A 27,242-nucleotide genomic window follows, 5' to 3' on the forward strand; every position below is an offset into this window, starting at 1 on the left:
GGTGACACTCAGGAGAAGCTGAGAGGGGTTACCTCTCATAAATTTGTGTTCTTGTAGCCTGGCCAAGAGCTTCAGGGATGGCAGGGGTCAGGAACCACATATGCAGTCCCAGAAAAAAACATTGTCCAGATGTTCTGACAAAGTCCTCTTAATCTCAGGTGTTCGCGCACGCATGCGCACGCACACACACACCCCCCTCAGAAAAGGAAAGAAATCAGTAATTTGGCTCACAAACAATGGCACGATTGGAAGATACTTTACGTGAGGTCCTTCAGGCGTGAACAGACTTATGTTCCCGTATCTTTATGTGGTTTGATGTGCAGACAATATGATTCTGTGATTATGTCTCGGAAGAGTAGTGAATGAACTTGAATAGCTGTCAGAGTATGTCCATACCCATCATGCCCTCTCCTGCCACTGGCTTCAGAAATAACTATGTGGAATGAAATCTTGGTTTCCTGAGGCAAAAGGCAAATCTTGGACAGAAGTAAAAAATTAGTCCATGGGAGTGCCACAGCCCAAACACCATCTCCTCTGGGGACATCAGCTGCTCTACAAAGCATGAGAAAAGGATGCAGCATGTGAGGACTGTGAAAGGTTGAAGAAGAGTGCGCAGTCCCTCTTCCCCCACCATTCCAGTGTCATCTTTGATACCTCCGAATACAGCCTGACATACCCTTCTTTTCCTTTTCAGTGCTCCTTAGTGACACATCCGGATTTTGCTTACTCACCATGAGGACCACAGTCATTGCAACCTTCTTTGGTAAGTACAGTTGATGTGCTGCAATTAGTAGTTTGTGGGTTTGTACTCTCCTGTCCTGGCTGACCAGTGGCTGCTGGCTTCTTCTCTTCCCTTTGGACTCCATGACTGACAAAGCTCTCAATGGAAGGTAGAGTAAGCCTTGGCACAGCTTTTCAGAAACGGGCTACCCAAACTTCTTGACTTTGGCATAGAAACAGTAGTAATTACTTGCAGAGATCTGTAAGTACATGACCAGCTGCATGCAGTCCATATCAGATGGCACAACTGGCCCTGAAAAATGTCTGCAGTGTAAAGATTCCCTGCAAAGAAAAATCAGCTGTTTCTTATGTGGGAGCATCCCTTCCCAGTTTTTCTCTGTGTTCTTGCTCTTTCCATGAAGAATGTGCCAAAGGAACTATAAATGTGTCTTATTTTCTTTCCCCTGGCAGTCAGACAGGATCTTGCTTTTTGGGAACATGTAGAGACTCCAGAATTTGCAATTGATCTTACATGAACACTCCGGTTGATCGAGCATGATTTCTTAGCGTACTTTACTTACATGTCTCCCTTTGATGGAGATCCAACCACCACGTAGCCTAACAGTGCTGTATGACTCTAATGGTGATATTCCCAGGCAATATTCCCTCTAGCTGAGATCCTCAAGTCTGGCAGGATAGCCATTCTTCATTCAAATTCATAGCTATCTATGTAGCTCATCTGTCTTTACTAAGAGACGAAATTACTTTCTCCACATTAAATCATGCTCTAACATTGCATATAGTTGGGACTTTGCACTTTATTTTCTACTGGTTCGCTCCTTTTTTTTCTAACTACAGTTTTGCCTTGGTTACACAACTGCACCAGGGACAAAAGGCCCCAATACTGCCTCTATACACTGTCACTTCAGACACTGTGAGACTGATTTTTCTTTTGAGCAACTTCTAGGAGTGATTAAGTCTGCAAACTCTGCAACCAGTCTAGGGGTTGAAGAGCATAAAAGAAAGAAGGAAGACTGCTGTTGCATATTCTAGTAAGATTAACTTAATAAACAATGAGAGGATCAGCCAGCACATCATAGAGAGTTTCAATTCCCTCTGAAAGCTCAGAGAAGGGAAAGGTGAATAGGAAAGTCAAGATATTTGTAGTGAAGTTATTAATTACCCATAATATAGTGCTTATAAAATAAGCACAGAGAATGAAGAGTTTTTGTTTGTCATGCACTTAGCAAGTAAACCTAACAAGGTAAGCTGCATGCATATATTGTGATGTATGTTTTAACATAACAGTGTATGTCTCTTTTACTATTACACTTTTCAAACCATAATTCTACTTACTGAAGAAAATCAGTGCCCTTGCTGGGACAGGATACTGGGACATGCCACGCTAGAACCTCATACGATCCGTAATGCTGCCCAGTATCCCATACCCGCTACCACCAGTGAGTGAAATGCCACAACGCACAATTAGAGGATAACCTCCCCACTGGGCTATTAAGAAGGATCTTTCTCTAACTTCCCAGTTGCTTTATGCACAGAGCATATTGTTTCACTGACATCTCTATCACACCGATTACAAAGAGTTTCCACCGCTTGTGGAAATACTGGAGCTTTTCGTGGTTTTCTGGACCACATGGACTCAATGGCATCTTTTGATAGTGAGTTCCACAGATGAATGTGTGAGCTGAACTGATCTTTAATCCCGTTCAAAAAACTGCCCCCCAGTAGATGCCACCTTGACTGTGAAGTTAACCAACAAGTAGAAACCTAGCTGTGGCTGAGAACATTCCCATTTCATTTTTTCAACCTGTCGATTCAAATTTGGGAAATCTCATGCACAGAAGCTTGTGGTGACTGATGTTGATTGTCCCCCTTTTTCCTGATACTATGTTTTCTTTGTTTTAGGTGTGTTTCTTATATGTACATATGCAGCTAAGGAAGCCACAAAGAAGACTAAAAAGGCTAAGCTATGTAAGTGGTCCCAGTAGTATTCTTGGCTGCTTTACAGCAGGCATGTCTGATGCATAAAAAAAGTGCAAAGTGAGGTTGTATTTTGGTAACTCTTCACAATTGTCTGTAGAGTCAATGGGAGCGTATGTTAACTAACAGATTCTTTTACTGAAATTAAATCACTAAGTAAAGTGTGTGCTACTGAATGTGTGTAAAGGGGAAATTGTGTACTTCACTACTAAAATGTGTCTTCATAGGTCATTAGGTACCACACAAGGATCTAAGCAAGCACTAAGGTTTTCACAGAGAGAGAGACATAAATATGTGAAATGGACCTGCTGTAACACAAAGCATATGTAGCTGATTAGCATGAGACAAGTGGTGCATGTCCTATGCACTAGGATGTATAATTTTCAGCTCCTGTAAGAGCATTTCTGTCCACAGATTATTTTGCTCATTTAGTTGACAAACAAGCCTGCTGTGAGGTTGTGAACTCACACTTAAACCCCTTGTTCAAAGTAAATTGTACCCAGCAAATAGTTTTAAAAATTAAGGACAAGATAATGGGCTGTGGCTGCAGCCTGGTGTTATAGATGGCACGGAGCTACATGAGCACAGCGGGAGGCTTGGGAAGCATCCTGCCTCGTGTGTGCACAGTCCTTCCCAGTCCTGACTCACAGCCACCTCTTCCCCTACCCCCTCCTTCCCACACGTTAACCACAGCCTGGGTGACTACATTTCTTTCTCTCTCCAGCAAAGTGTCATAACGGGTATTTCCTTCAGAGATGCAAACATTGAAGGTCAGAAATATCCTCAAGCTTCTTTATTCCACCCTTAGTTACAGCCACATCCCTCGGTCTAGGGGTTGTTTTGTGTTATATTGTAGATGCAGAACACATAGACATGTCTTGTATCACAAAACCATTGATACAAAGGCATAAGAGGAGGGCATCCCTGTCACTCAGCTATTCATTGATTCATGACAAGATCACTCAGCTATGAAAACATTGTTTGACTTTACCAAGATTTTGCACTCACAGATGTACCCCAGATCGATTGTGATGTCAAGGCGGGGAAGATAATCAATCCAGAATTCATTGCAAAATGCCCTCCTGGATGTCAAGATGTAAAATACCGTGTTTATGGCACAGACATTTATGCTTCCTTCTCCAGTGTGTGCAATGCTGCAATTCACAGGTGAGTGAGTTTAAATGAGCAAGGCACTCAGACAAAACCATCATTTCAGTGTATCATTTCAGTGTAGGGAGCTCTCGCCTTTTCAAACCCTTTGAAGTTCCCACTGCCTTGTAGGTTTGATTACAGGCTGTTGTTCTAGTAGAAAACCTGTGAGAAAGACCATGTGCAATGCAATGGATCCAATCTTATAAAGTGCTGTCAGTCCTGTATTCCTACTGAAATCAGTCGTGTTTGAAGACATTTCTCAACCCTTGGAGAAGTGCCTTGAGGTTTGCAGATCTCTCATTCATGCATAGCAAATTACTATTATACTATTATTATTCAAGTGGAAGATAGGGATGGAGCTGCTGCCACTAATAAAGCTTCAGTGAAAAATAGGCATATCACCAGTGATGAACACATACAACTCTCATACTTCTGGGATTGGTTTTGCTTCTCCAGATTTGAATTTAACTGTCCTTGACGTCAAAGGCTGAGTAATGTGCTTTCCTGCCACAGAAAAGGACACTGGACAAGAAAATGTGTAATACAAATTTTATAGCACAAATTTTGCTGCATTAGCCATGCAAAAATGTGTATAAAATTTTAATGGAGAAAAACTTCACAACCAAAACACACCATAATTGTAGGCAGGATGCAGAGGCAGGATGCATTCAGCTGAAAATGCAGTAAGAACTTGTGAAGCCTGATTGACAACTGACTTCACTTGGAGTTATTCGAGCTATTGCAGTGCTTCCAGTTCTGTGAAATAGGTGGAAGCTTGAGTAAAGTTGAATAGTTAAGGATTTGGGACTTTATACCTTGCCTCTGCACTGCGCAGAGCACAGGCTGACGTGCCTGTGTGCATAGGGCTGCCACCTCCTGACTGCAGCTCTGTCTGCTCAGCCCCTTGCTGGGTAGATGACTGCCAGGTGACTGGCTTTCAAATGACAAATTCTTCCTTCAGATGCTAGTGCACGATGGAATTTGTCTCTGCACATAGAGCTTGTCCTAAAGGGAAGTTACAAAATACTGATAGAGACTGCAATTTCCCCCGTAGTTCAAATGCTGGCTGCCCGTATTGTGGCAGTGAGGGTTTCAATTTTCCTCGTTTGCCAGCTGGGTTTCTCTTTGTTAGCTTCTATGTTGCATTTCCGCAGACAGTGAATTTCCTTTCCTTACAGTTATTTTACCAGTAGCTTCTTGCGATCATCAGAGAAAGCTACAGCTCTAACATATTCTTCACCATTGTTTGCTGCCCATTACTTACGTTCCTGCAGTGTCATTATTGCCAGTCCTACCACCCCTCTGGAGTCGCAGTCGTTTTCCTGTTTTGCCTGCTTTCCTAATGATGCCACAGCAGGTTGCATACACTGAAGGTTTTCTGTTTGTCTTGAGATACGTTACATCATATGTCAAACACCATTTAATGTGCACTGCACACGGAGCCTGCCAGGTTTTCAACAGTTTCCAGCAATACTGTGTTCAGTTTACTTCAGGCTGAGGTCAGAACCAGGCTTAGTTTTTTGCAGATAACACATACTGGAACTCAAAGAAAACATTAATTTTTTACAAAAGAAAAAGCCAAGCGAGTGGGAGGTTTGCCTCACATTTGTATTTCTGTCACATGGTTGGCCCAAAAACTCCTCTGAGCACCTCTCCCTGTATCTTCAGTCATTCAATCAATCAAGCTTGCAGGAATTTTAATGAACATAGTGGCTTGTTTTTGTGTGCAACTAGGTCAAACTTAAACACAGGACCAGTAGATCAGTGGGAAGAGCAGACAGATCCCGACAGCACTTTGTAACAAGCTGCTCTTCTCTATGTGGAAGAAGCACAAATATTTCTTAGCAGCAGACTTAGTAGTAGCATCGCAGCTCCACTACACCCCCTGGTTTAAAGGTAAAAGTGAATGCTTCATACCTCTTGCATTGTTGAACAGTTTCTAAGGTTTGGGGGGGAATTTCCACCTTCAGACACCATGTTTTCCCCTTGCAGTGGCATAATTGACAACACAGGCGGGAAGATCCTCGTCCAGAAAGTCGCCGGCCACTCCAGTTACCGCGGGAGCTTCTCCAATGGGGTCCGCTCCCTGTCACTGCCACGCTGGAGGGAGTCCTTCCTCGTGTCAGGTACCGTGGTGGAGCGTCAGAGCCGCCTGCCCTCCCCAGCTGCTCCCCGCTGCCCAACCCAGCTGGGCACCAACGGGCAGAGGGGGAAGCAGCCTTCTCATTTCAAAGACCTGTTTAGTCACTGCAAGTCCACCCCACCCGGCTTTAGCATGAATAATGCATTTGAGACAGTTTTTATTCTGGGCTTTCTGTATAGCCTGCAAAGAGACATACACCCTGCCAGCGGTGTGCTCGGTTCAGGCCAGTGTGGGTCTGAGCCACTGTGGGAGGTGACAGGTGGTCTGGATTGACTCTTTGAAGGCACCTTAACTCCTGCTATCGATGCATAAAATCCAAGCCTTGGTACTGACGGGGAGGTCTTCCTGTTGCACTTGCTCTCCACCCTGGTAGTAGTGCTGCTAAGGGAACTAAAGGGCCTTTTGGCCATTTGAAGCATCCTCAGCCTGCACCTGAGTTCACGTCTTCTGAAGCAGCTTCTGACTTCTGTCAACCCATCTCAAGCCACATACAGCCATACTGTATTTATGCAAATCCTATATTAACCAATTCCATTGGTGCATCCCAAGTATGTTATGAATTCTCCCCAACTCTGTTAACCAAACAGTTTTGGTATCTACTCAATGCCGGCAAATCCATCTAAATTTAATGCTCATTCCTTTTTTCTCCCCATAGTATATACAGCAGCTCACTTCCATTCACTGACAAAATTCACAGATTTTTTTTTTAAATTAGATCCCCTATACACCAGCTTCAGATTATCTTGAACCTAACTTGCACTCATTCTACCTGTGTGAAAGGAGGGTCTAATTTACATTGCTTTACATACAATTTCTAAATCTAACTTCTTGCTGCGTCCATACAGTGGGTCAGTTCTTGCTGGTCCATACTTTTGGAGGTTTAGGATAGGTACGACCAATTGATGTTAGTTAACTATACCATTCCTGGAAAAAATTGACAGTTCAAGCAACTGAACAGCCACTAAAAATGTGGAAATTTGTGGACAGCAAAGGAGGTCCCAGAAACTGACCAAAACCCACTGTCACCTGGAGTTTGCATTAATATATTTGGATGCACTTTTTACAGCATTCTGCCATGGGTACACCACATTATGAGAAGGATTTTTTTTGGATGAGTAGGAACTTCCTGGAATAGCTGAATTGCTACTTGTACTTGTTGCTGTTTTTTCCCCAACAAACAGCACATTGTAATTCTGGTACATAAATGGGAAATAAGATTTTTTTACCTCAGCAGCTGCTCAGTTGTTATCCCATAAAACTGTAGGAATTTTTGATTTATAGTAACAAATCTTTATTCTTAATTAATGAGGCACTATAAAAGAAGATACAAGAGAAAGTTACGAGCACATGTAAGAAGGGATGATGAGGAATCTGGGTATGTGTAGGCATGATGAGAATTATCCCTCAGAATTGTCCCTCATGCACTTAATTTTACACACGCTGAGTGCTCTCACTGATGTCAGTGGAACTACTGAGTTTATAAACTAGCTTAAGCGTAAATCTAACATAATATATATCATATCATATTTCATATATAAATATGAAGAAAACTCTCACTATAACTACTGAAAATGTGGGAATTTTAGAATTCTAGAGAGAAATTTAGAAGACTAAAACCCCAGGAAGGCTGTGCTATTCATCTCAGCAGCCTGAGGCTGAATGCAGACAGATCTCACTCTCAAAAAGAGATGAGTTGGGTTTTTTTTACAATTATGAGTCACAAAAAGACAGAGCTGCATAAAGCATTCCCTGATAAAAATACAAAGTCACCTAAGGCATTAATTCCAGGACAGCTTTAGAGCTTGAATTGAATTCCCTATTCTCCAGCCAAATTCCCTTTCAGCAGACCAGACCCGTATGCGCTACGGTACCCTGGAAATGTGCCAACAGTTTCTTCCTAGTTAGGATATTGTCACCAAGAGTTTGCGATGTTTAAATTGTGAATGAGCATCTGCACAAAAGAGCACAGAAGAGGAATCTTCTGGGGACCCAGGCGATGAAGTGGCATGATTTAGGGGCAGAGGGGGACGAGGCCTGTCCTCTGGGATTAAAGCAGCCAGCACACCAGGAGGTATGCAAATGCGCTGGTATTCACTTTCAAGCAGTGAAATGCCTTGGCACTCACTTGAATGACTCCATTCAGTTTAGTGGGAGTTTTGCAGCTAGTGGGTTAAGAAAATAGAGTCCTAAACCTCTGGGTTTCCTAGTCACAAATAAGCGTGAGACGGTGAGCAGCCACTACCCCGTAGCTTGTACTTCAAGGGCCAGAAGTTGAGGTTTTCAGTCCGCATGTAAACCCATTTTTAAGTATGTTAAGCAAACTCCGACCTAGATGCAATGTTTTCCGGACAGTGGAAAAGACATATTACCATTGCTCCAGAGAGCAAGGCCACATTCAGGTCAGGCTTCAGACCTACCTCTTGATCACACATGGGATGTAAGTTGCTGTTGATCAAAAAACCCGGAGTCCAGGAGCAGTCAGCCCCTGTGCCAGCTAGTTTATTTGCACAGCAGCGGGCTTCAGGTTTGTATTAGAAATCAGATTAGCACAGAAATATTCTAAATTAAAATCAGATTACTATGCTATTGCTGCATCTGTGTTAACAACCACTCATACCTGACAACTCTGCCTCTGTTGGCGATAAAGAAATGCATTTAGAAATCATCTGCAATCCTTAACTTTTCCGTCTTTCTACCAAATTGGTAGAAGAGCTCCGTAGTCCTGCTTGGCTCCTGATCCTGGTTTTGGCTTGGAGGGAAGTGAAAGCGAAGACCTGCTGCCCCTCACTTAGGCCAGCTTCTGTAAGAGACCCAAGGGCAAGGAGGAAGCTCTTTCCAGCTTTCCTTGCATGCTAACTTGCCAGCTCTGATCTTTGGCACATCTGTGTTGACTTCAGTGGAGCTGCTCTCAGTTTATACCACTGTAAATGAGAAATGGATTAGATCCTTAAATCATTACTTCATTAGTATCTAAAACTAACTTCATCTAGGGTTTTTTAATGACATCTGAAATTTCAGAAAGGAATAAAACAAAGGAGAAAGAAACATGAAAATGGACAAAGGACAGCACTTCTCCAGCTCCATGGCCATCCCTGCTCATAGAGGACCAGGTCATCTGGCATATACCCTTCTTTGTGTGCCATCACAGGGGAAATAGCCCCCCGTTCCCAGGAGTGGCTCAGTCTGTAGCAGCTAATTCTGTTCAGTGCTGTTGGTTTCTGGATTAATCACCCAGGATGACAACTGGTGTGCTTGCAGTGCCATATACACCTTCTAAAAGAATCCACCGAAGGAATAAAGGAAAGCAAACCTAGCACCACCATCATGACTCAGGTTTTGCAGGAGGTGGACATAGGTCTCACCTGAGGTGGTCCAGACACATGACACACCACAACATCTTGTAGAGACAGTCACCAGGATCCAGAAGTCCTACATCCACCAACTCATAGAGACCAGAGCAGTCTTCCCTACAAAATATATGGGAATATAAAAACTGCCCCAAGAGATGGATTTGCATGGCCACATGTACCAATAGAGATGGCATGTGATGCGGCACTAAAAAGATTTGTGGTTCAAAGCTTAACTGGGAAACATACCTCATTGTTTTAAGACAGGACCCTCATTTTAGATCTAAATATAGGTAGCACGTGTTCCCACACACAAGCACAACCTTCTTGCACTGTTATTACTGCAAAAGACTGTTGCCAGAAATGGCATGTTGCAAAAGTGAGGTCAGAGAAGAATGCTGTGTGCATGACGGAATGAATCCCACATCAAACATGCTTTCTAACTCAAGTGCATAGTCGGGCACTGGAAAAGGCTGCCTAGGGAGGCTGTGGGTTTAAGAACAGGTTATACAGATGTCCTTCAGGAATGGTCCCCTTATGCTTAACACCATTTGAGAGCAAAGGAATGAACTAACTGACCTCTTCAAATCCTTCCCAGGACTGCGTTTTCATGCTTTCTAACTTTTTTTTTATGATGCTGGATTTAGGAGTTGGTATTTTTAGCGGCACGGGTTTGAGATTCTGCCATCAGATGAAAGAAATCTTCAAGAAAATGAGTTGGGCAGTAAAGAAGTGGAGTCTGATTCTGAACGCACATGTTAGATGGGAGTTTGGTTGCAAGAAAATTTAGAAATTTTTTGTGATGCTTTTTAATGATTTTTTTTCAGAGGGCAAGCCAAGAAAAGGTGTGACATATCCATCAACTCTTGAATATTCTTCTTCAAAAAGCACAGCTGTTAAATCAGGCAAGTAATTATGACTGACTCTCCCTTACATCCATTCACAACTATCTGTTGTAGCTTCTCAGTTGTGTAAGACAAAGATATAATTATTCCAAGTCAGAAGTTAATGCATCCCTTAGTATCTCATCCAAATCCCTCATGGTATTTTTTATGTTAAGCATATGGAAATTATCCCAGGCAATTTCTATTTTTTTGGTCATACCATGTTTCACAGACTTCTGTTCCCAAGTAGCTTCCCCCTTGCTTTAAATCCGTTAGTGAGTATGATGTTGTCCTGATTATATGACAGCATTTGAGGTTTTACATGTTGACTTTCTCCTAATGTTATCTTTTGGGATATTCAACGTTGAGAGTATAATAATGAATAATAATATAATACTAATGACACAGATGGCAATGCACTGCGGCTTTAGCTAAGGATGACATTTTAAGGAACTACTCTGTATAACCATTTTAGTCAGCATCCTACTCTGTAAGACTCAACTCAGTTTAAATAATTTAGTCGTTTTCAGAGGTCTTTGATCAAGTCTTACACTAGGTGGTAGTTGATATTCAAGAGTATGTGAAGTGCCTCCATCACTGAAATGGCACTTTTGTTTGTGCCCCCTGTAACAACTGTGTAATGTTCAGACTCTTCCTTGCGGGTGTGAACAAAAACGAAATTAATGTCTCATACTACTACACACTTCCCTAACACAGCTCTTTTGCTGTTTGCTGAGCCTGAGCCTTCCTGAGCTTATCCTCTGTGAGCTGTGGTATAACAAAATGTGCTGCATCTTCTCCGTGAACTCAAATGCCTGTCAGTGGGTGCATCCCTCCAAGGCCACACAGAGGTTACATGGAGTCCTGCTCTTCTCCTGCCCATTATTGTTTGGTCTGTGGAAGCAAAGCACAGAGCTCTTTCCTCATCTTTAGACTTTTACTTGCACAAAGACACATTTTCATCTGAACACTGTAGTTGTTCAGACAGAATATACATCACTCAAAGCCATGCCTTTAGTTTGCAATACCTTTGTGTTTACAATTAAACAGGTACAGATTTTTGTATGTGTCTTGACCAGGTATGCAGAAATTACTGACCCAAATATACACTGCTAGAAAGGAGGCAGTACCTTAGAAATCTTGGCTTTTTCTAGGAAACAATCACTAACACCACATCTCATCATTCCCAAATGTACCCACACATGAAGTATCAGCCTAAATGTCTCACACCAGACCAGGGACAATCGCAGCCAGGGTAGAGCTCAGCAGGCTGCAAGCAAAGATTTCTTCCACCACTGCTAAAACCCACATTACATGAGAATCAGTACAGGAATGGGGAGCGTTATCAAGTCACGTCTCAGACACGCAAACAACCAGGAGACTCTTCCTGCAGCAAACCAAAGACGCAAGTGGTTTCCTTCACTTTGTTCTTGAATCAAACAGTGTGAATGAAAATGTTAGGATCCTAGCAACAAAGACTGTGCATTCATGCAGAGAAAAGCCAGGGCGATCAAAGGAGCAAATAATAACTGTTACATCAAACTCAGTGATTGAGGACACCACTGCCTTGCTTTGCCCTGCCCTGTCCCACAGGTAGCAAAGAGATCTGATGGTCTCAATCCATCTTCCCTGAGCCCCACTTGGCCCCATCAGCCCTCCTTAGCCCTGCCACCTCAGCCCAGCAATCTCAGCTGTACTCAGCTAGAAACAGCTTGTTCTCAAGATAAAAACCTCTGTAATATGATGCTGGGGCCATCTTGTGATAAAGGATTTCCTACTTATTTCTTAATTTTAAAAAAGCTACCTTTTTCTTCTGTTTTAAACTGTAGGGACCACATTGCACGCTTGGATACTTAAACCCATTATCTGTAGGAGGTAAAGGCAGTCCTTTGAGGATTACACTCACTTGCTGCCGGATTAGCAAAAAATCTTGCTTCACACCTGATCAGCTGTCAGAGATGCAGTTTTGGTCCTCATCCCAGGGGCATCTGGGATAGTGCCTGACATTTCTTTAAATGCTGCTGGTGGTTACAGTGCTTCCCAAATGCTGGGCACAGCAAGAAAAACCTTCCCAAAATTGTAACTATTCACAGCTGGTAAAAACAATCAAAAGCTGTTGTTTTTAAAAATAATAAAAATTTTTAGGAAACCATTAACCCGGGAGTAATTTATCAAATAGGTCAATGCTGCCAAAATAGCTAGAGAACAGAAAAATATGGAAGATCAAAATCCTCCAGTACTCAGTCAGACATAAAAGCAGAGGCAGATTCTTTTGCAGGGTCGCAGTAAACGAACTGTAATAAATGTTCCAAGTACTTTGATGGATTTGGGTCTTAGAAGAAAAAAAGGTCCAAAAAAATCTCCCTTCTCCTTCTAAGCCAGTCCGTGGCATTCAGGATTTGGCCCCATTATGATCTGACAATGTCAGGCAACAAAGAACTACATCTGAATGTGAATTAGTGACTGAAATATTGCATGTTAGCTGGTATTCCCTGAAGACTCTACACACACCATGACCCTGATTCTCAGGACACGCTGCTACTCAGAAGAAAAATCAACAACATGATTCATTAATCTGATGAGTATTGGTTTATTAGTGGTAAAAACCCATATTTATTGCTCACTTCAGAAATTCTATTGACATTGGCAGGAGCTTTTGGGCAGTAAAAATGCCTAAATTTGGCACCAAAAATATGGGGTGACTACTCTCTAGAGGAACCCAGCCGTCACTTTTTCTCACTTGGTGAGAAAGCTCTGATTAGACTGACTGACCTACCTAATGCCAGGTGACGGGATGCCTTCCTTTGGGGACTTATAATCTCTAAATAGGAGACTTAAAATTATTTTCTTCCAGAGCTGCATTTCCTAATGTGCTTAATTTTTCTTCAGAGCCTAAAAAGCCAGAGCAAGACCTAAAAGCTACGAAGAGTGCAGATACCGCTAATGCATCAGAACAAGGTAAGGGTTGGGGATCTCGATGCTCTTTTACAGTATGCCTTCCAGTCTAAACTGCCTGCCGATGCTTATAGGAAGCAGTTTGACACTGGTAACACTTACAGCTTTACCTCCCCTGTCCAACCTCCTCTCTACAGCCTCTTTCCCACCGAATCAATCCCATTACATGAGCACCTGCGACGGTGCTTGAAGGGCATGTGTCAACTCAGAGAGGAGAGGACACCCTCTCAGTTTAATTTCTGCCTGAGCTTTGGGCGAGTTCAGGTGCCATGAACTTCACAAGGCTGCGTTACAGCTCTTGGCAATTTCCTGTGCAGGGCACATGCCCTGCAAACCCTTTGAAGATACTGTGAGGTAGATGGACACCCTGCCTGCGAGAGCACTGGGAATGGCTAGCCCTCGAGAGCCCTCCTCTTGTGTTAAAGGCTCTGCCAGAAACACAGCTAACATGCACCAAGGCAACATCTTTTCTCTGCTCTTACTATGCTGTTTCCTTGGGTTTTCTGCTAATACTGTTAGCTCCCAGCTTCATTGCTCCTTGCAGCCTAGGGTATAAATCCGGCTGATGTGCCTCCTCCCAACTCCAGCAGCACCAGATGACAGGGGAAAGACTCACTGTGCCCTCTGTCTTCTTACTTTTAGCACAGCAGCATGGAGCAGGGCACCATTCAGCCCAAAGAGAGCCATTCATACGGATTTTTTCAGCTGAGTTGTTTTGTTTTTCTTCTGAACTCTCTTTCAGCATTATCCCATTAAAACTGTCTTGAGATCTGAGTTTTTCACTGGCTAGCTTTAGGTGGTAATTAATCCACCAGACAGTTTCATGATGATGCTTTCCAAAAGGAGAACATCCAGCAACAAAATACAAGCTTGTGCTGTGCAGCAATGAATAGACTGCACAACATTCCCTTTCAGTGTGCACAGCATGTCAGGCCATCCCCAGGGCTATGGGCAGGGAGGATAGGAACAAGACTGAGGTGAACGTGGAATATATCTTAGGGCAGTTTTTTGTAGATAGATGGTGAAGGTTCTTTTTCAAGACAATGACTTGAAAGAGCTGTAAGCATGTTAACAATTTCGTATAAGGATATTTAGGATGCAAATTTTGCAACTAGAATTGTCTCTGTTCTCACAACAGATGATACATTTTAAAAGTAGTAGTAACTGTGAGATGAGCCGAAGTTAGATGAAATCGGCACCTCCCAGGTTGTGCTCTCCCCAGCTCCCCTCAGCCAAAGCCCTAACACCCCCTGCTCCCTGAATCACTGTTACCTGAAAGTTTTCTTTCTGCCAAAAGCATTTCAGTGCTGTGGTGGACAACACATATTTTATTCTGGTCTGTGACTCAGAATGGCCATCTTTTCTTTCCAGATGTCAGCTGATTTCCATTTATATGGACTTTCTAACTGCTTAATTCCACTGAGAAAAGATGATGACAAAATGGAAACTGCAACTGGCTGGCTGAACCATTTCATAGGTCTGAGACATCTGTCAGGTTGATAGGTGTTCCTGGCCAAAGCGGAGAAAGTATAGGGGAAACACTAAGGCTACAATAGGCTGTTGTCAGCACCCTCTGGAAAGCGGTGTGATACTGTGTCACACAGGCACTTGTGCTACACAGCCACACAGCATTGGAGGCACTAATGGCTCCACAGATGAGGATGTTTGTAGACACCCTGAGGAGAACACCAGTGGCTGGGTTGCCTTAAACAGTGAGCGCTATTAATGGTGCTTTCATGCATGTCACACATTCAGCTGCAGTGATTGTGTCACACATCCACCTGCAGTGACCGTGTCAATGTTCCTACAGGGGATGCAGTCCGCAAAGAGTATCAGACATCTCCAGTACCAACACCAGCTACACAAATGGCCACCACAACCCCAACACCAACGACCATGATGACGGATCCTTCCACCACAACACCAAAGCCAACGACAACACCTGCAACAACCAGAACCACAACAGTTGCAGCTGCAGCCAAGACTCGAGCCGGGCTGCATAGGGTCAGAGATATAGGTCAGTAGCATGGCTCTTTGAATTGCTTTCCTCCTGACCTACAGCTTTCCTAAAATGTAAGGAACAAGACATGCAGCTGACTATACCATGATTTAGTAAATCATTAATTCAGCAATTTAATGTAGAAATACTAGGAGTGGATAAAGAAACTAATTCCAGCAGATGGGCTGGAGTTAGAGTTGTTGTATAGCCTTCAAGATACATACAAAATCAGTGGGTCTCACATAAACGCAAATGTGTGTAGATGCTCCAAGATGAGAGTTCATCTGCAGTAAGCAGTACAGCTGTGGATGGTCTTTCTACTGGCATATAAATTGATTCATGGGGGAAGTAAGCTCTCCATCCCCAAATGCTGTCATGATTTTCAGGTATAGGAGTCAACAAATCATTCTTTGATTCATGTGTCTGGACTGAGAGTTCAACAAATAAGTCAAGACTCATTTTAGAATTAATTTTGTGATAACTTTCAATAAATGAAAGTTGCAATATATTTTTTGTAACAGCTTTTGAATTTTAAAGATTAAAGCACTGTGAAGGAATTCTCTCGTAATTTTTGCACACCTGGTTTTCCTTAACCTTTTCTTCTCTGTTTATTCTTATTCATTAATTGGGGGTTTTGGTTCAATAGCTGAAAATAAAAATCTCTTATTTTTAGGTTCTAGCAGTATCGACCCAGCATATTCATCTGTGGTAGCTGCAGCATCAAGTAAGTATGGTGAAGAAGTATGTGCCACAAGGCACGCAGTACAGTGTATTTTAAGGCAGCAATGATTCAGTAACCTTTCAAGCCTCAGCAAATTCAGTGACTGCATCCAAGTCTGGATTTAAACAGAAAAACAGACGCTTGGCCTGAATGTCAGAGATGCTGGTCACCCACAGCTCTGGGGAAGCCTTTCTAGTGAATATCTGTGCATTTCAACCTTGACAAATGCTGGGTTTTGCAACACTTGAGACAAAGTTTGTGCTGTTTGAATCATGTTTTCCTATTGCTTACTTCTGTCTTACCCTCTCAAAGGGAGACTTGATTTAGTTGTAAGACACATGATGCAGAGGGCTGCACAGCCATCTAAACTTAGGGCTGAGAGACCTGAAATGCCAACTGATGTTAAACCAATGCTCTTTCGAAAACCTCAGGCTGGGGTTCTGAGTCTGGCATAAATGTGATGTTGTTCCTGGCATGCCACTTGCGTTGTAGACAGCAGAGTGGCGGCTGCTCAGAGCTCTGCATCTCGATGCAGAAGCCTGCTCCCATTCCAGCCCACAGCCTGCAATGCAAGTATTTAAAGGTGTCTTCCCGTACAATGTGTAATTGCTCAGCTGTGTGGTCAAGTAAAGGAGAATATTTTCAACTGTTTTTAAGTTTCTGAGCATGGGGATATGATTGCTTTTGAGTGAAAAGGGAGCAGGGCCATCATTAGGTTTTATGCTCTGTCGCTATTTCTGAGTGCCTTGAACTCAGCTTTGCTCTCACATACGTAACTGCAGCCATCCCTGATGCCAAGTAATTCAGAGCCAAGCACATGGCAGGGCAGGTATCTTTTGGGCAATTCAGGTCTTGAGGGAAAGCATCATTAAGTCAAATTTAGCTGCGAGCCCAGAATAAGGGCAGGGGCTGGAGGGGTTAATCTTTCCAAGTCAAATGTGCAGGTGTGTGTATGGCAGGATTTACAGAAGTGCCAACACAATTCAAAGGGGTTTAAATTCAGTGAGTATCTGCATCATTCGGTACCTAATGTGCCTGTAAGCCTGGTCCTGCTTGTTGCTCTCTTTTCTCTTTCCTATTCCCACAGGCTGAGCACGGAAGAGGCTATTACTGTCTTTACTAGCAATCAGGAAACCCTGTTTGAGGTTCCCCAGTCAGCGAGAGATGCATGTTGAGAGTAAAGTTCTGGCAACACTGAAATCAGTGGGAAGGTTGTATTTGTCTTTGATAAGACCAAATCTTTAGTCAAAAAATGGAAAAAAAAAAAAACAACAAAACACTACTCACTTTTTCAAGTCTTTCAAAAGTCACTTCATCACAATTTGGATCCATGTTTCTTCACAATTTTCTTTACTGAAGTTCTAAACACAAATTAACTCCCAAAAGTTTAAAGTAATCAGACTTAGGGACAGGTTATTGTGAGCTGGAAGAGTGGCGGAGACCTACTTCTGATTTCACACACATCATTTCTAGGACTATGTCCAGCATGTCTGTAATCGGTATCTGGCTTCCTGAATTCTCCTGATCTCTTCTTGATTCTAAAAAAGGAGAACTGGCTAAAAAAAAAAAATACAGAAAGTACAAATACAGTTTTGAAGCAATGACCAGTTTATCAGTTTTCTCTGTCTGAGGAGCCTTTAGGACTCACTCCCGTTATTCAGGCCAGAGTTTCTGATGATGCCATTGGCCTTAACCAGAGTTTGGCTTGACCGGACAGAATCAAATGTTCTCCTGTCCATCTTGGCTCACAAGGACTCGCAGATCTACCTCTCACAGGGCATTGGTAGTTTGCCTGCAAAAGGCACCTCAAAAGTAAATAACCTTGAAATGGAGCACAGTCAGAATGAGCATGGCTGTGGCTGCTGTTAGATCCAGCATTTCCATTTCTAGCCACTAGCACTGGTGAAAGTTCACAGGGGCAAAAGAAAAGCAGGACTTGCCGCTTAGAGCATTAGAGCAGGGGCAAAACTCCTCTGTCCTAGCTCTTGCTCTTCTTTCCTCTTTATCTTCTGTTTGTCAAAGGTACAGAAACAGGAAAAATATCTGAGACTCTCCTCCATCGCAGGACCCCCGCTTTAAAGACTTGATGTGGCAAAACTGCTAAATGAAAAACCACTGATGCGACTAGCATGACATTTGACAGCTTATTCCTATCTGCCCTACTGGCGAGTGTAGCACCTCGCCAGTGCAGTATACAGTAAAGGACGATCCTGAGGGGGAAGCAGCAATGGCAGCAGGCTTTCAAAGTGGATGCAAACTCTCTCCTGCTCTGGGCACAACCTTAATTTCAGCCACGCTCTGGTACAATGACGGCTTCTGCCTCTTTCCAACAGCAGTTAGCCAGGCACGCTCCCAAGGGCCACAAACCCACTTGCCCTCTCCCACCCCAGCTCTTCAAGCAATCCTCTTGCACAGCTGCTTGGACCCTGGATGAGGATTGGGAATAAATCCAGTGCTCCTGTGAACACTGCAGTCATAAGCCGTGTTGCGATCCTCAGTGCCATGCTGAGGCACTGAGCTGGCAACCAAGCATCAGGCAGCGAGTGCCTGGGCATCCAACCACCACCACCACCCCTCCACCACCACTGTGTTTGCCCCAGCCAGCAAAGGCATGGCACAAACCGGCTTGCTGGGGGGTGGTGGTAACACGCCTTTGGGGGGTACAGCTAGAGGGAACAGTCCCAAGGCCCAGCACAGTCAAAAGGAGCATAGAGAGAAATCCAGGTTGCTAACATGGGTGTGGAGGGTAGGGTTAATTCATTTAAAAAGTGGCATAAAATACTTCTGATACTGAGCTAATCTCTCTCTTACCCTCTTGTACTCTCTGTCTACGGACCTTGTAAAGAGTGTTATATACACATTTGGGCTCAGTTGTGGCAAACCCGAAACAAGGCAAGCTCTCAGGCTGAGTTAATTTTCTTCCACCTCTTTGGCACGTACCGATCTGCGTGGAAAGCATGCCCTGCACAACCACATACAACACTGCTGCACAGACAGGCTTTACGCTCCACGGCCCGAAAACCCAGCCTGGGCTACCCGTGGTCCATCCGGAGCCAGAGCTACAAGCTTACAGAGTTTAAAAGCCTTGCCAGTTTTGGCAGATGAGCCTGCTATTTCCTTAAACAGGATCTCTTTGGCTTCTGGAGTTTACAATGTCTCTCAGGAGAGCTCCTAGAAATCCCATCAAAGGGCTCCCAGTGGCCTGTGAGTGTTCGAATTTGGGTCAAACGCAAGCTATTTGCTGTCACCTAATTTTGCAATATCAAGTTCCCAAGGAGCAGCAATTCCTGTTTTCTGAGACAACCATTAAAATGGTCTCGTTTATGATATCTTATTGATGAAAATATCCCAGGGGCCCCTGTCCAGTGTTCACAGGAGTCAGCTAGAACATTCCCCCTGATTTCTCCAGGCTTTGGAATTAATCTTTCTGGGAAAACTAATGAATACAGGCTTGTTAAAGAATAGGTTTGTTAACAAGCTTGTTAAGAATAATTAATGAAATGAAAGGCATGATTAAAGACATGGTTTTCGTCTGCAAATGCTTTGAGCCTTTAGTATTTTTGAACAATGTGAATTTAATAACCCAATCACCTTAAAAAAAAAGCCTTTTGTGTAGACGGTGGTAAAGACATTGCAGACACATGAATTCTCCCACATTATTTTTGTCATCGTCTCATTATTTAAGGCCTGCCTGCTTGCTTGTGTCCGCTCACTCTCTGCAGAAAGGGTAGTATCTGGTGTGGGAGGTCATTTGGGGTTTGGGGCTTTTTTTAACCTCCCTTACACAACCAGCACAATTGGATGGTACTGAAATAGAAATAAACATAGCTAACCAGTGTGAGTGAGAGAAGGAAAGTTATAAGGGAAAGCAAATCACAGCAGTAACTACAAGCCTTTTAAATGCAGACCAGAGACCTGTAAAAGTAATATTCATAGCTGTAGGGAATGCTAACTAGATTAATCTATATGACAGACAAAGCAAGGTAACCCTTTTTTTAAGCTGGCTCAAAATATACAGAGTTAACATCTGAGAAAGTATATTAATGAAAATTCTCTATATATGAACCATTAACTCTGATAGCTATAAAATGAGACTCAGTGAAAAACCCAGGCAGCAGTAGTCCTGAACCAAACGGTATAAATCACGCTTTTCCATTTTGATGTCTACTTAGGACAGGTTCAGGCCGCACAAGGAAGAGGACAGAATACAGGTATGTCTTAAGTTAATAATAACTAGTAATTTGTATTGCTAGAATACTGAAAGCCTTGTGTTGAAGTTACGTGTAATAACCAATGCAATATTTTCAAAGCATTCAGGGGCACTTCCACCTCTGCAAGTAACAGGAATATTTTACGACCCAATACAGGTAACGGCATTACTATCCCTTCTCTAATTCCTCCCTGTAACTAGTTCCACCACTCACATCTACTGAGTCATGCAGTAATGTACTGTTTTTCACCCCTACCACGTTCATAGCAGGATGCAGTGAGAGCAGATATCACACTGGTTATTGCATGACAATAGTGTAACTTTTAGGAAAAAAAAAGAAATGGGAATAATTAAAATTAGAATTGTTCTCAAAATAGTATTCTAAAACCATTTATAAAGGTCTTTTACAACATTTGCTGTTGCAAAATGAGAAGGGAACTTTGTGTCTGTGTATGTTTGGGGGATGAAGGCCTGACCCTGAGAGGAGATGCGTGCTGCTTTCAGTTTCCAGGCCCTGAGCATGATCAGCATCTCAGGACCCACTCCCACTTGTTCCAGTGCACAGGTGTATAGTTATACTGCACAGCATCTACTAACATTTAAACTCTTTTCTTCTGCTTCTGCCAACCTCTGTCAGCTTTTAAATTCCTTTTTTTTAAATCCATAGTTTCCATCTTCCTTTTCCATTTGGTTTGAAAACGTGCAGAAAGAGAGTTTGGGGCCACCACATCCCTTGCGATCGTGCTTCTCTCTCCTCGCCCACTGGCGTCTAACCTCTCGCCTCTTTGTCGGATCATGCAGGTATTCAGCGCCAAGAGCCTGTTGCCGCCTTCTGGAGGGCCACCGGCTCTCCAGCCCACCTGGGTGAGCAAGATTGCTAGCAGCAGATTTTCTGCTCTCTTTCATAGTTTTAGCAACCTAAAATTAGCCCTCAAGCAGTACTGCAGATTGTTTTCATGTGTCCTGGAGGAGGACCAGGGCAAGCCTTGCGCACTGAATGCCAACTAGCAGCTTCCTGAATGCGAAAGGCAAAGGACAGCTCGGTCACTGGCGAGCTCTTGTTTCAGGCTGTGGGAATCAACATCTACTGCAGTGTTTGCAATTTTCCTTATTTGTTAGTCAAGATGAGGAACAAAAAACCAGCTCTGTGCCGGCTATCAGGTCTGTGGAGCTAAATCTTCTGTTTCTGTTGTTCGCAGGAGCCTCCAGGCTGATTGCGACTGTAGAGGTTGCCTTTAATACTGAATGTAGAAACATCACCTGTACTTTCTTTCTTCCCTGACTGTGCAATTCACCATCCTTCACCAGCGAGCAGCCTTGTCAGTGGGTGCTCTGCAAGGCCACCGACAACTTCCCAGGGCTCCAGAGCACTCAGTACACATACAAACACTAACACTCCCTTGACGGGACAGCAAAGTTTCTCAGAGACGGATTTTGCCTGGGAGCAGCCAGAGCAGGGTGAGGGATGGGAGCCGGGGTGGCAGCAAGGCAGGCAGGGCTGCCCCTTGCTGACAAGGGCTGCAGCCCCACAGAGCCCCAACAAGAAGAGCAGAGCAGGTCCAGTGGTGGTACCTGGGGCTAGCCGACAGCCCAGGCTACCAGGCAAGTCCCCAGCAATGAGGCAGGTCTGACCGAGGCAGGACACCAGACCAGCAAGGCAGAGTCAGGATCAGGATAGCAAGGTACAAGACTAGGCACAGATGGAAGGAGCAAAGGCAAGGGTATGCGCTTACGTGCTTGTCCCCGAGCAGCCCGGGTGGAGGCCCCAACGGATGCTTCCCACAGCCCTTGCTCACCAGTGCACCCAAGCCTGGGCCAGGGCAACAGAGCTGTGCTGCAGGGGAGCTGACCTTGAGCACAAGCAGCCAAACCCCCTGGGGAGGGAGAAGCTGCAGAGCCTGACAGTGCCCCCAGGGCCCTGAGGGTTTTGGCAAGACCTGGGAAGAACGGGAGGAGTATTGCAACAGGACAGAGCAACGTGGTCGTTGATGTTGAGGTTAGAGGACTTTATTATGCTAGTGTTATGCCAGCAGGACTTTGTGGATAATATGGGCCAAGTAAGTTTACCCAGCAATCTCCCCATCAAAATAACAATTTGTAGTTGATCTAGTTGCAGCATATTTAAAATGGATACACTCCTCCTCCTAAGATTTACTGTTCCCTCACTTTTATACCTCTCCTCCTTGTTTCAGTCTCCTTCTCTTCCCTCTGGTTTCCATCCGTGTTTGTCTTTCTCATACCCTTTTGGCCATACCGATGTCACAGCCATTTCTTTTTTTTCGAATCTCACGGTTTTCGTGCTCCCCGACTCCCTTTGCTCTTATCAAAATCCAGTGCCCACCTTTAGAGGGGAGACAGGGGTGCAATATTTGCCTGTGCAGAACAGCAGAGCAAATATGCTGCCTGTAAACATGCCAGTCATGGCAATGCACTAATTACGTGACACCACATATAGGGCAGGGATAGCCTGTGATGACAGACCTGCCTTCCTGGCAAGGCTGAAATGGGAAGAGCCCTAACATCTGGACCAAAGGATGTGCTGGCTAATCATCAGGCTAGCCAAATCTTTGCCAGAGAAGCAGGGGAACACAGTGCTGAGTCTTGTTTAAATCAAAGTGAGAGTTTGACCCCACCTAATTGCTTAAGGCACCTTAAGGTCCCCCCAGAGATAATTACAAAGCACAAGCTTTCCATCATGAATGATTCTGTTTTCTCCATCGCAGAACAAGAAGGGAAAAACCCACAAACACATACTTGCTATATTCCCAATGAGTCCTGATCTTTTTTTCAGCCCAGGTTTTGGCAGCTCGGATGTGTTGCTTCCAAGCAGCCAATTTTTCTAACGATCAAAGGGAAATTCCTGAACAACTCCTTGCTTTCTTGGAAAGGAGAGTTGTTTTTCTTGATCCTACCAAGCACGCGCACGCTGCTCTGCAAACAACAGTGATCAGTTCTGCGGGTTTGGCCAGGCTGTCGAGGAACTTCCTCTCATCGGCTCAGGTTAGCAAAAGGGTGTGCTGGGAAAACACCCATCCCAACGCACTGGTTGCCTGCGTAGCTTCTTGCTGTACAATCTTCAGAAGGTCTCAACTCTTCCAAGCTCTTAACAATGCACATTAACTCTCTTGAAATCCTATACTCACTTAGCCCAGAATTTTTTTCAAGACAATTATACTGAAGAGTTGTGGTGGTGGTGTCTTTTTTTTTTTTTTTTTTTTTAAAGACCAGTCTTGGAGTATTTTAAATATCAACCCTTGATTTCTATGGGCATCATCAAGTGGAAAAACCAAAAAAAAAGCCCTAGCTACTTATAAGAATAATCATTTCCCTTTCAGATACGTATTCCATTGAAAGCTTGCTTTGTTATGTGTCTAGGACTACATGCAAGAAATACAGCTTTTGCCTGGATTTACAGGTCACTCAGAAAGCTGTATATTCTGCATATTTGCAGCCAGCTACCCAAAACCCTTGGCACTTATCTAGTGCTTTTCTTCATTAAGAAGGAAAAAACAGGGGCTTTCTCACCACAGAAAGTTTTAAAAGGGTGTGAGCCACGAGAAGGCTGCTCGAAGAAGCATCAGACAGCTCTCACCCATAGGGATTTGGACAGACTAGAGCACCTGTGGTCACCTGAGTTGAAGTGGTTCTTGAGAAGAGTGAATCTAGAAAAACTTCAGCATTGCTCCTACTGACAAAAAGCAGTCTTTTCCTGGAGTTACCAAAAAGCATCTGCCTGCTTTTTTTTGAGCTTAAACCATCAGAGAAGTTAGAGGAGCCTGTGCTGCAGTCACTGAGGATAGTCCCTGGCAAGGAGCTGGCAGCAGACGCAGACCTGTAATAAGTGGGAAAGGCACGTCCCCTTGCTCGTGTCATTCAGCTCACATCCCTGCTTACAAAGGCAGATCTTTGCACGGTTCCTTGGCTGGTTGCACCTGCAGTGCAGTTCCTACTGCTTTAAGCACCTTTTCCCCCTGCAACTCAGAGCAACATATTTGTACAGAAGACTCAAGAAGTCTGGGATCTTTTTCATGATTTGCTCCTTGGCTGGCTTTTTCAGCTGGTCAGGCTGAAAAGTAGCTTCATATGAATCTTTCTTTTCACAGTCACTCTGCCCCGGGAGGGTGAAGCACACCTTTTGAGATTATCTACTCACAAGCTGGTTTCACTGAAATCTGTTGTTGTTCTCAGTGACAGCATTCAGGAGACACGTTGGCCACTCTGATAACAAACAAGCACCAGCTCTTCTTTATGGATAGGGTCCTCTTGCTCTGCAACCAGCACCCCTCGCTCCAGTCGCTGCTGTTTCCTTATGACTCCGCTGAGGGATGTACAAAATTCTGCCAAATGACCCTGCCCAGGTGGATGATAAACTAGTAATATTCCTCCTGTCTTTCCTCTTGTTTCCTTCCCTGTTACCCAGGCCTGCCCTTCCTTTACCCTACCTCTCCTCCTAAGCAAAATCACAGCAAGACTTCTGTGTGTATCATGACTGAATTCTCAGCCCTTCACTTCCCTCAGTTTTTAGATTCTTTATAGGGTGTCTAAGCAGCGCTCAGAATAAGGAGGGAAGGGGGTCTGGAAAAATTGCCTTAGCAATGAAACATGATGGGGTTCCTCCTACCCTAAGGGAGACCACACATCTTAATCAGTCATCTGTCTCATGCAACAAGTCTCCCTCCCAAAGAGAAGCTGATAGCTCCTCGCTGGGATGGCAACCTAAGGGCAAGGTCAATGCTCTCATTAGGCTGGAGGACACTGGCAAGTCCATGACTTTTTCCAAGCCTACATTGTGGTTCACCCACCAGCTCTAGTCAAGAGCACACCAGCTGCCAGTCTGGGTAGGAAAACTCGGGCGTGGGAGACAGTATGGATTCAGTGGGCCTGAGATATATGTCTTTGTAAACCACTCTGAACAAACCCGGAGATGGACTGTCAGGGGCCAAGGCTCTCACCAGTGCTCCTTGGTACTCTTCTTGTCCTAGTCGGCTGCAAGGGCTTTCATCTGGCTGTAACCCAGAGTAAAACATCACTTTTGGGGAAAGAACTTCAGCAGGCTCCAAAAACAAAGACACTTTGGGGTTTATTTATGAAAGCAGCAATTTTGATGACATTTTCCATGCCTGATAAGCTGCAAGCAAAATGTAGAAAACTTCCTTGTGTTTGGATGGGTTGAGGGGATAGAAAAATCCATAGATGAGAGGTACTTACAGATTTTCAGCAGAAAACAATCTTAGCCAAGCAAAAGTATACTGAAGTCAGTATACTTGCCTGAGTATCAGTGAAATTTAGAGGAACATGACCAAAACAGATCTAAAGAGGTGTATTTAAAATCATAAAAAAGATTAGTGCTCTGGAGGCAGTGATACGAAGCTCCTAAATATGGCTTGAAATGTGCATATAAAGGTTTCCAGGTTTACTGATTTCCTTAGGTCCTAGTTGTTAATGATAATTCACTGTATGAACTGACCTTTCTAAATTGAGTCAGAGCTTTGTAATCTCCTGTTATTCCATTATTTTTGGTAATAATTTTTCTTCTCTTTCATGTGTGAAAGCAGTGGAAACAGACTCGTGGAAACCTGGATTGAGCCTTTTTGACACAGGTAAATATTTAAAGCATCCAGTAACTAGTCTGGGAATAATTGGTTTCCATCACACATGGGAAAAGCTAACTCTATTAATCAGGCCCATGACACTACTGATAACAATCTCATTTTACGGAGTAATTACAGTATTTAAAATTATAAATGAGGTATGTAGTTTACATCTTAGGAGTTAAAATTATTCTGTGCTTGCATCAGTCTCGAATTCCTGCCTAAAGCAGGAGCAGAACAGATGAGCTCCGGAAAGAGTTGGCAGCTACACTGCAGGAAAGGGGTTCTATCTACTGAAATCCATTTGTAAGTAAGAAGGTATTTTGGGAATGCCACAGCTGGGATAGCAGTCTAGAGTTGCAATCAATGAAGAAGATGACAGATTATTCTGATGTCAATGTACTTAGCAAAGACACTCAAATAAGAAAAGGAGGGTTTAAGCTGAGCATAAAGAATAATGAGCATCGTTGAAATTTTCTGACATTTTAGCCTTAAAAACTGACAATACGGAGATTACAACATTTTTATAATTACTGGCGAGTGAGGGGAAAAAAACCTACATTTGTAGCAGGCTCAATTAGCAACAAGACCAAGACTTGCGCAACCCTTAATCAGGAGCTGTTACCAACTGCAGATTCTACATGTTCAATATTTAAGGGATCCCTTTCCTTGGGAACATTTAAAGCAGACTACACAAACTACAGACCGATTCATTACAGGGTACTCTCTCTCTTACGAGGGGCTGGACCATCCAATATAAGATGTCTTTTCCATCACTGGTTTTGTTGCTGGAGAGGACTGTGCTGGTGGCCCTCGTAAAGACCATTCCTTTGAACACTCTGCTTACTTCAAAGCTGAGGCATGACTAATCCTTGGCACTGGCTGTGACGAGCAGCATAGCCCATATGCATTAGCTTGCAAATCCAGTGTCAGCAGCCACCGTCAAAATTTGCATCATCCCAAACATTGAACAGATCTCCCTTCTCCAGCAGCGGCAGTCTGAGCCAGAGAGAGGAAGCGTTTCCCTCTGCTGTAGCTTAAGCCGTCGGTGTGCTTATTTAGAAAAAAGCTACAACACTAGGGCCAGGGGTGCAGGGGGGTATTTTGAGGCAGAAAATGACAGATTGCATTAAATGCAATGAGAGGTTGGGCATGGGGGAAGGGATGTTGTATTAATAGTTTCTCAGCAACTGAAGTGCCTGCGTAGACTAGTGTGATAAAGTCTGATGAATTTAGATTGTCACTTCAAAGGAAAGGTTTCTAGTGTGGACGTAGGCACTGCTGTCTTACTTAAATGAATGGGAAATTTAATCAGCATGGACAGCTGTGACAATCGGTGAAGGGAACTTTAATTAGCATGGAGTAGACTGCCCATGCAGCAAGTTGAAATTCCCATGGCAATAACAACATTAAATTGGACTGGCGGAACAGGGAGGCCCATAGAGACTGACCACCTCCCCAATTAGTTGGGGAAGATTATTTGGTGGGTAACCTTATTGTTACACTGAGCACAAATCAGCCA

The 27,242-nt window shown here is 43.7% G+C and overlaps 1 protein-coding gene across 1 annotated transcript in view; it reads left to right on the forward strand.

Moving 5' to 3' along the window:
• Positions 1–732: 732 nt before the first annotated feature.
• The window catches only part of VIT (vitrin), a 37,417-nt gene continuing 10,907 nt past the window's right edge, over positions 733–27,242 (forward strand). Inside the window, exons 1-12 of the mRNA XM_009331034.1 lie at positions 733–763; positions 2,644–2,709; positions 3,729–3,885; positions 5,863–5,996; positions 10,188–10,265; positions 13,134–13,202; positions 15,010–15,216; positions 15,872–15,922; positions 20,092–20,130; positions 20,230–20,286; positions 20,931–20,993; positions 25,682–25,729. Coding sequence (XP_009329309.1) covers positions 733–763; positions 2,644–2,709; positions 3,729–3,885; positions 5,863–5,996; positions 10,188–10,265; positions 13,134–13,202; positions 15,010–15,216; positions 15,872–15,922; positions 20,092–20,130; positions 20,230–20,286; positions 20,931–20,993; positions 25,682–25,729 — 1,000 coding nt within the window. The remainder of the gene's footprint in view (positions 764–2,643; positions 2,710–3,728; positions 3,886–5,862; positions 5,997–10,187; positions 10,266–13,133; positions 13,203–15,009; positions 15,217–15,871; positions 15,923–20,091; positions 20,131–20,229; positions 20,287–20,930; positions 20,994–25,681; positions 25,730–27,242) is intronic.

This window comes from Pygoscelis adeliae, unplaced genomic scaffold (genome assembly GCF_000699105.1).
Source record: "Pygoscelis adeliae isolate BGI_AS28 unplaced genomic scaffold, ASM69910v1 Scaffold218, whole genome shotgun sequence".
Lineage (NCBI taxonomy): Eukaryota > Metazoa > Chordata > Aves > Sphenisciformes > Spheniscidae > Pygoscelis > Pygoscelis adeliae.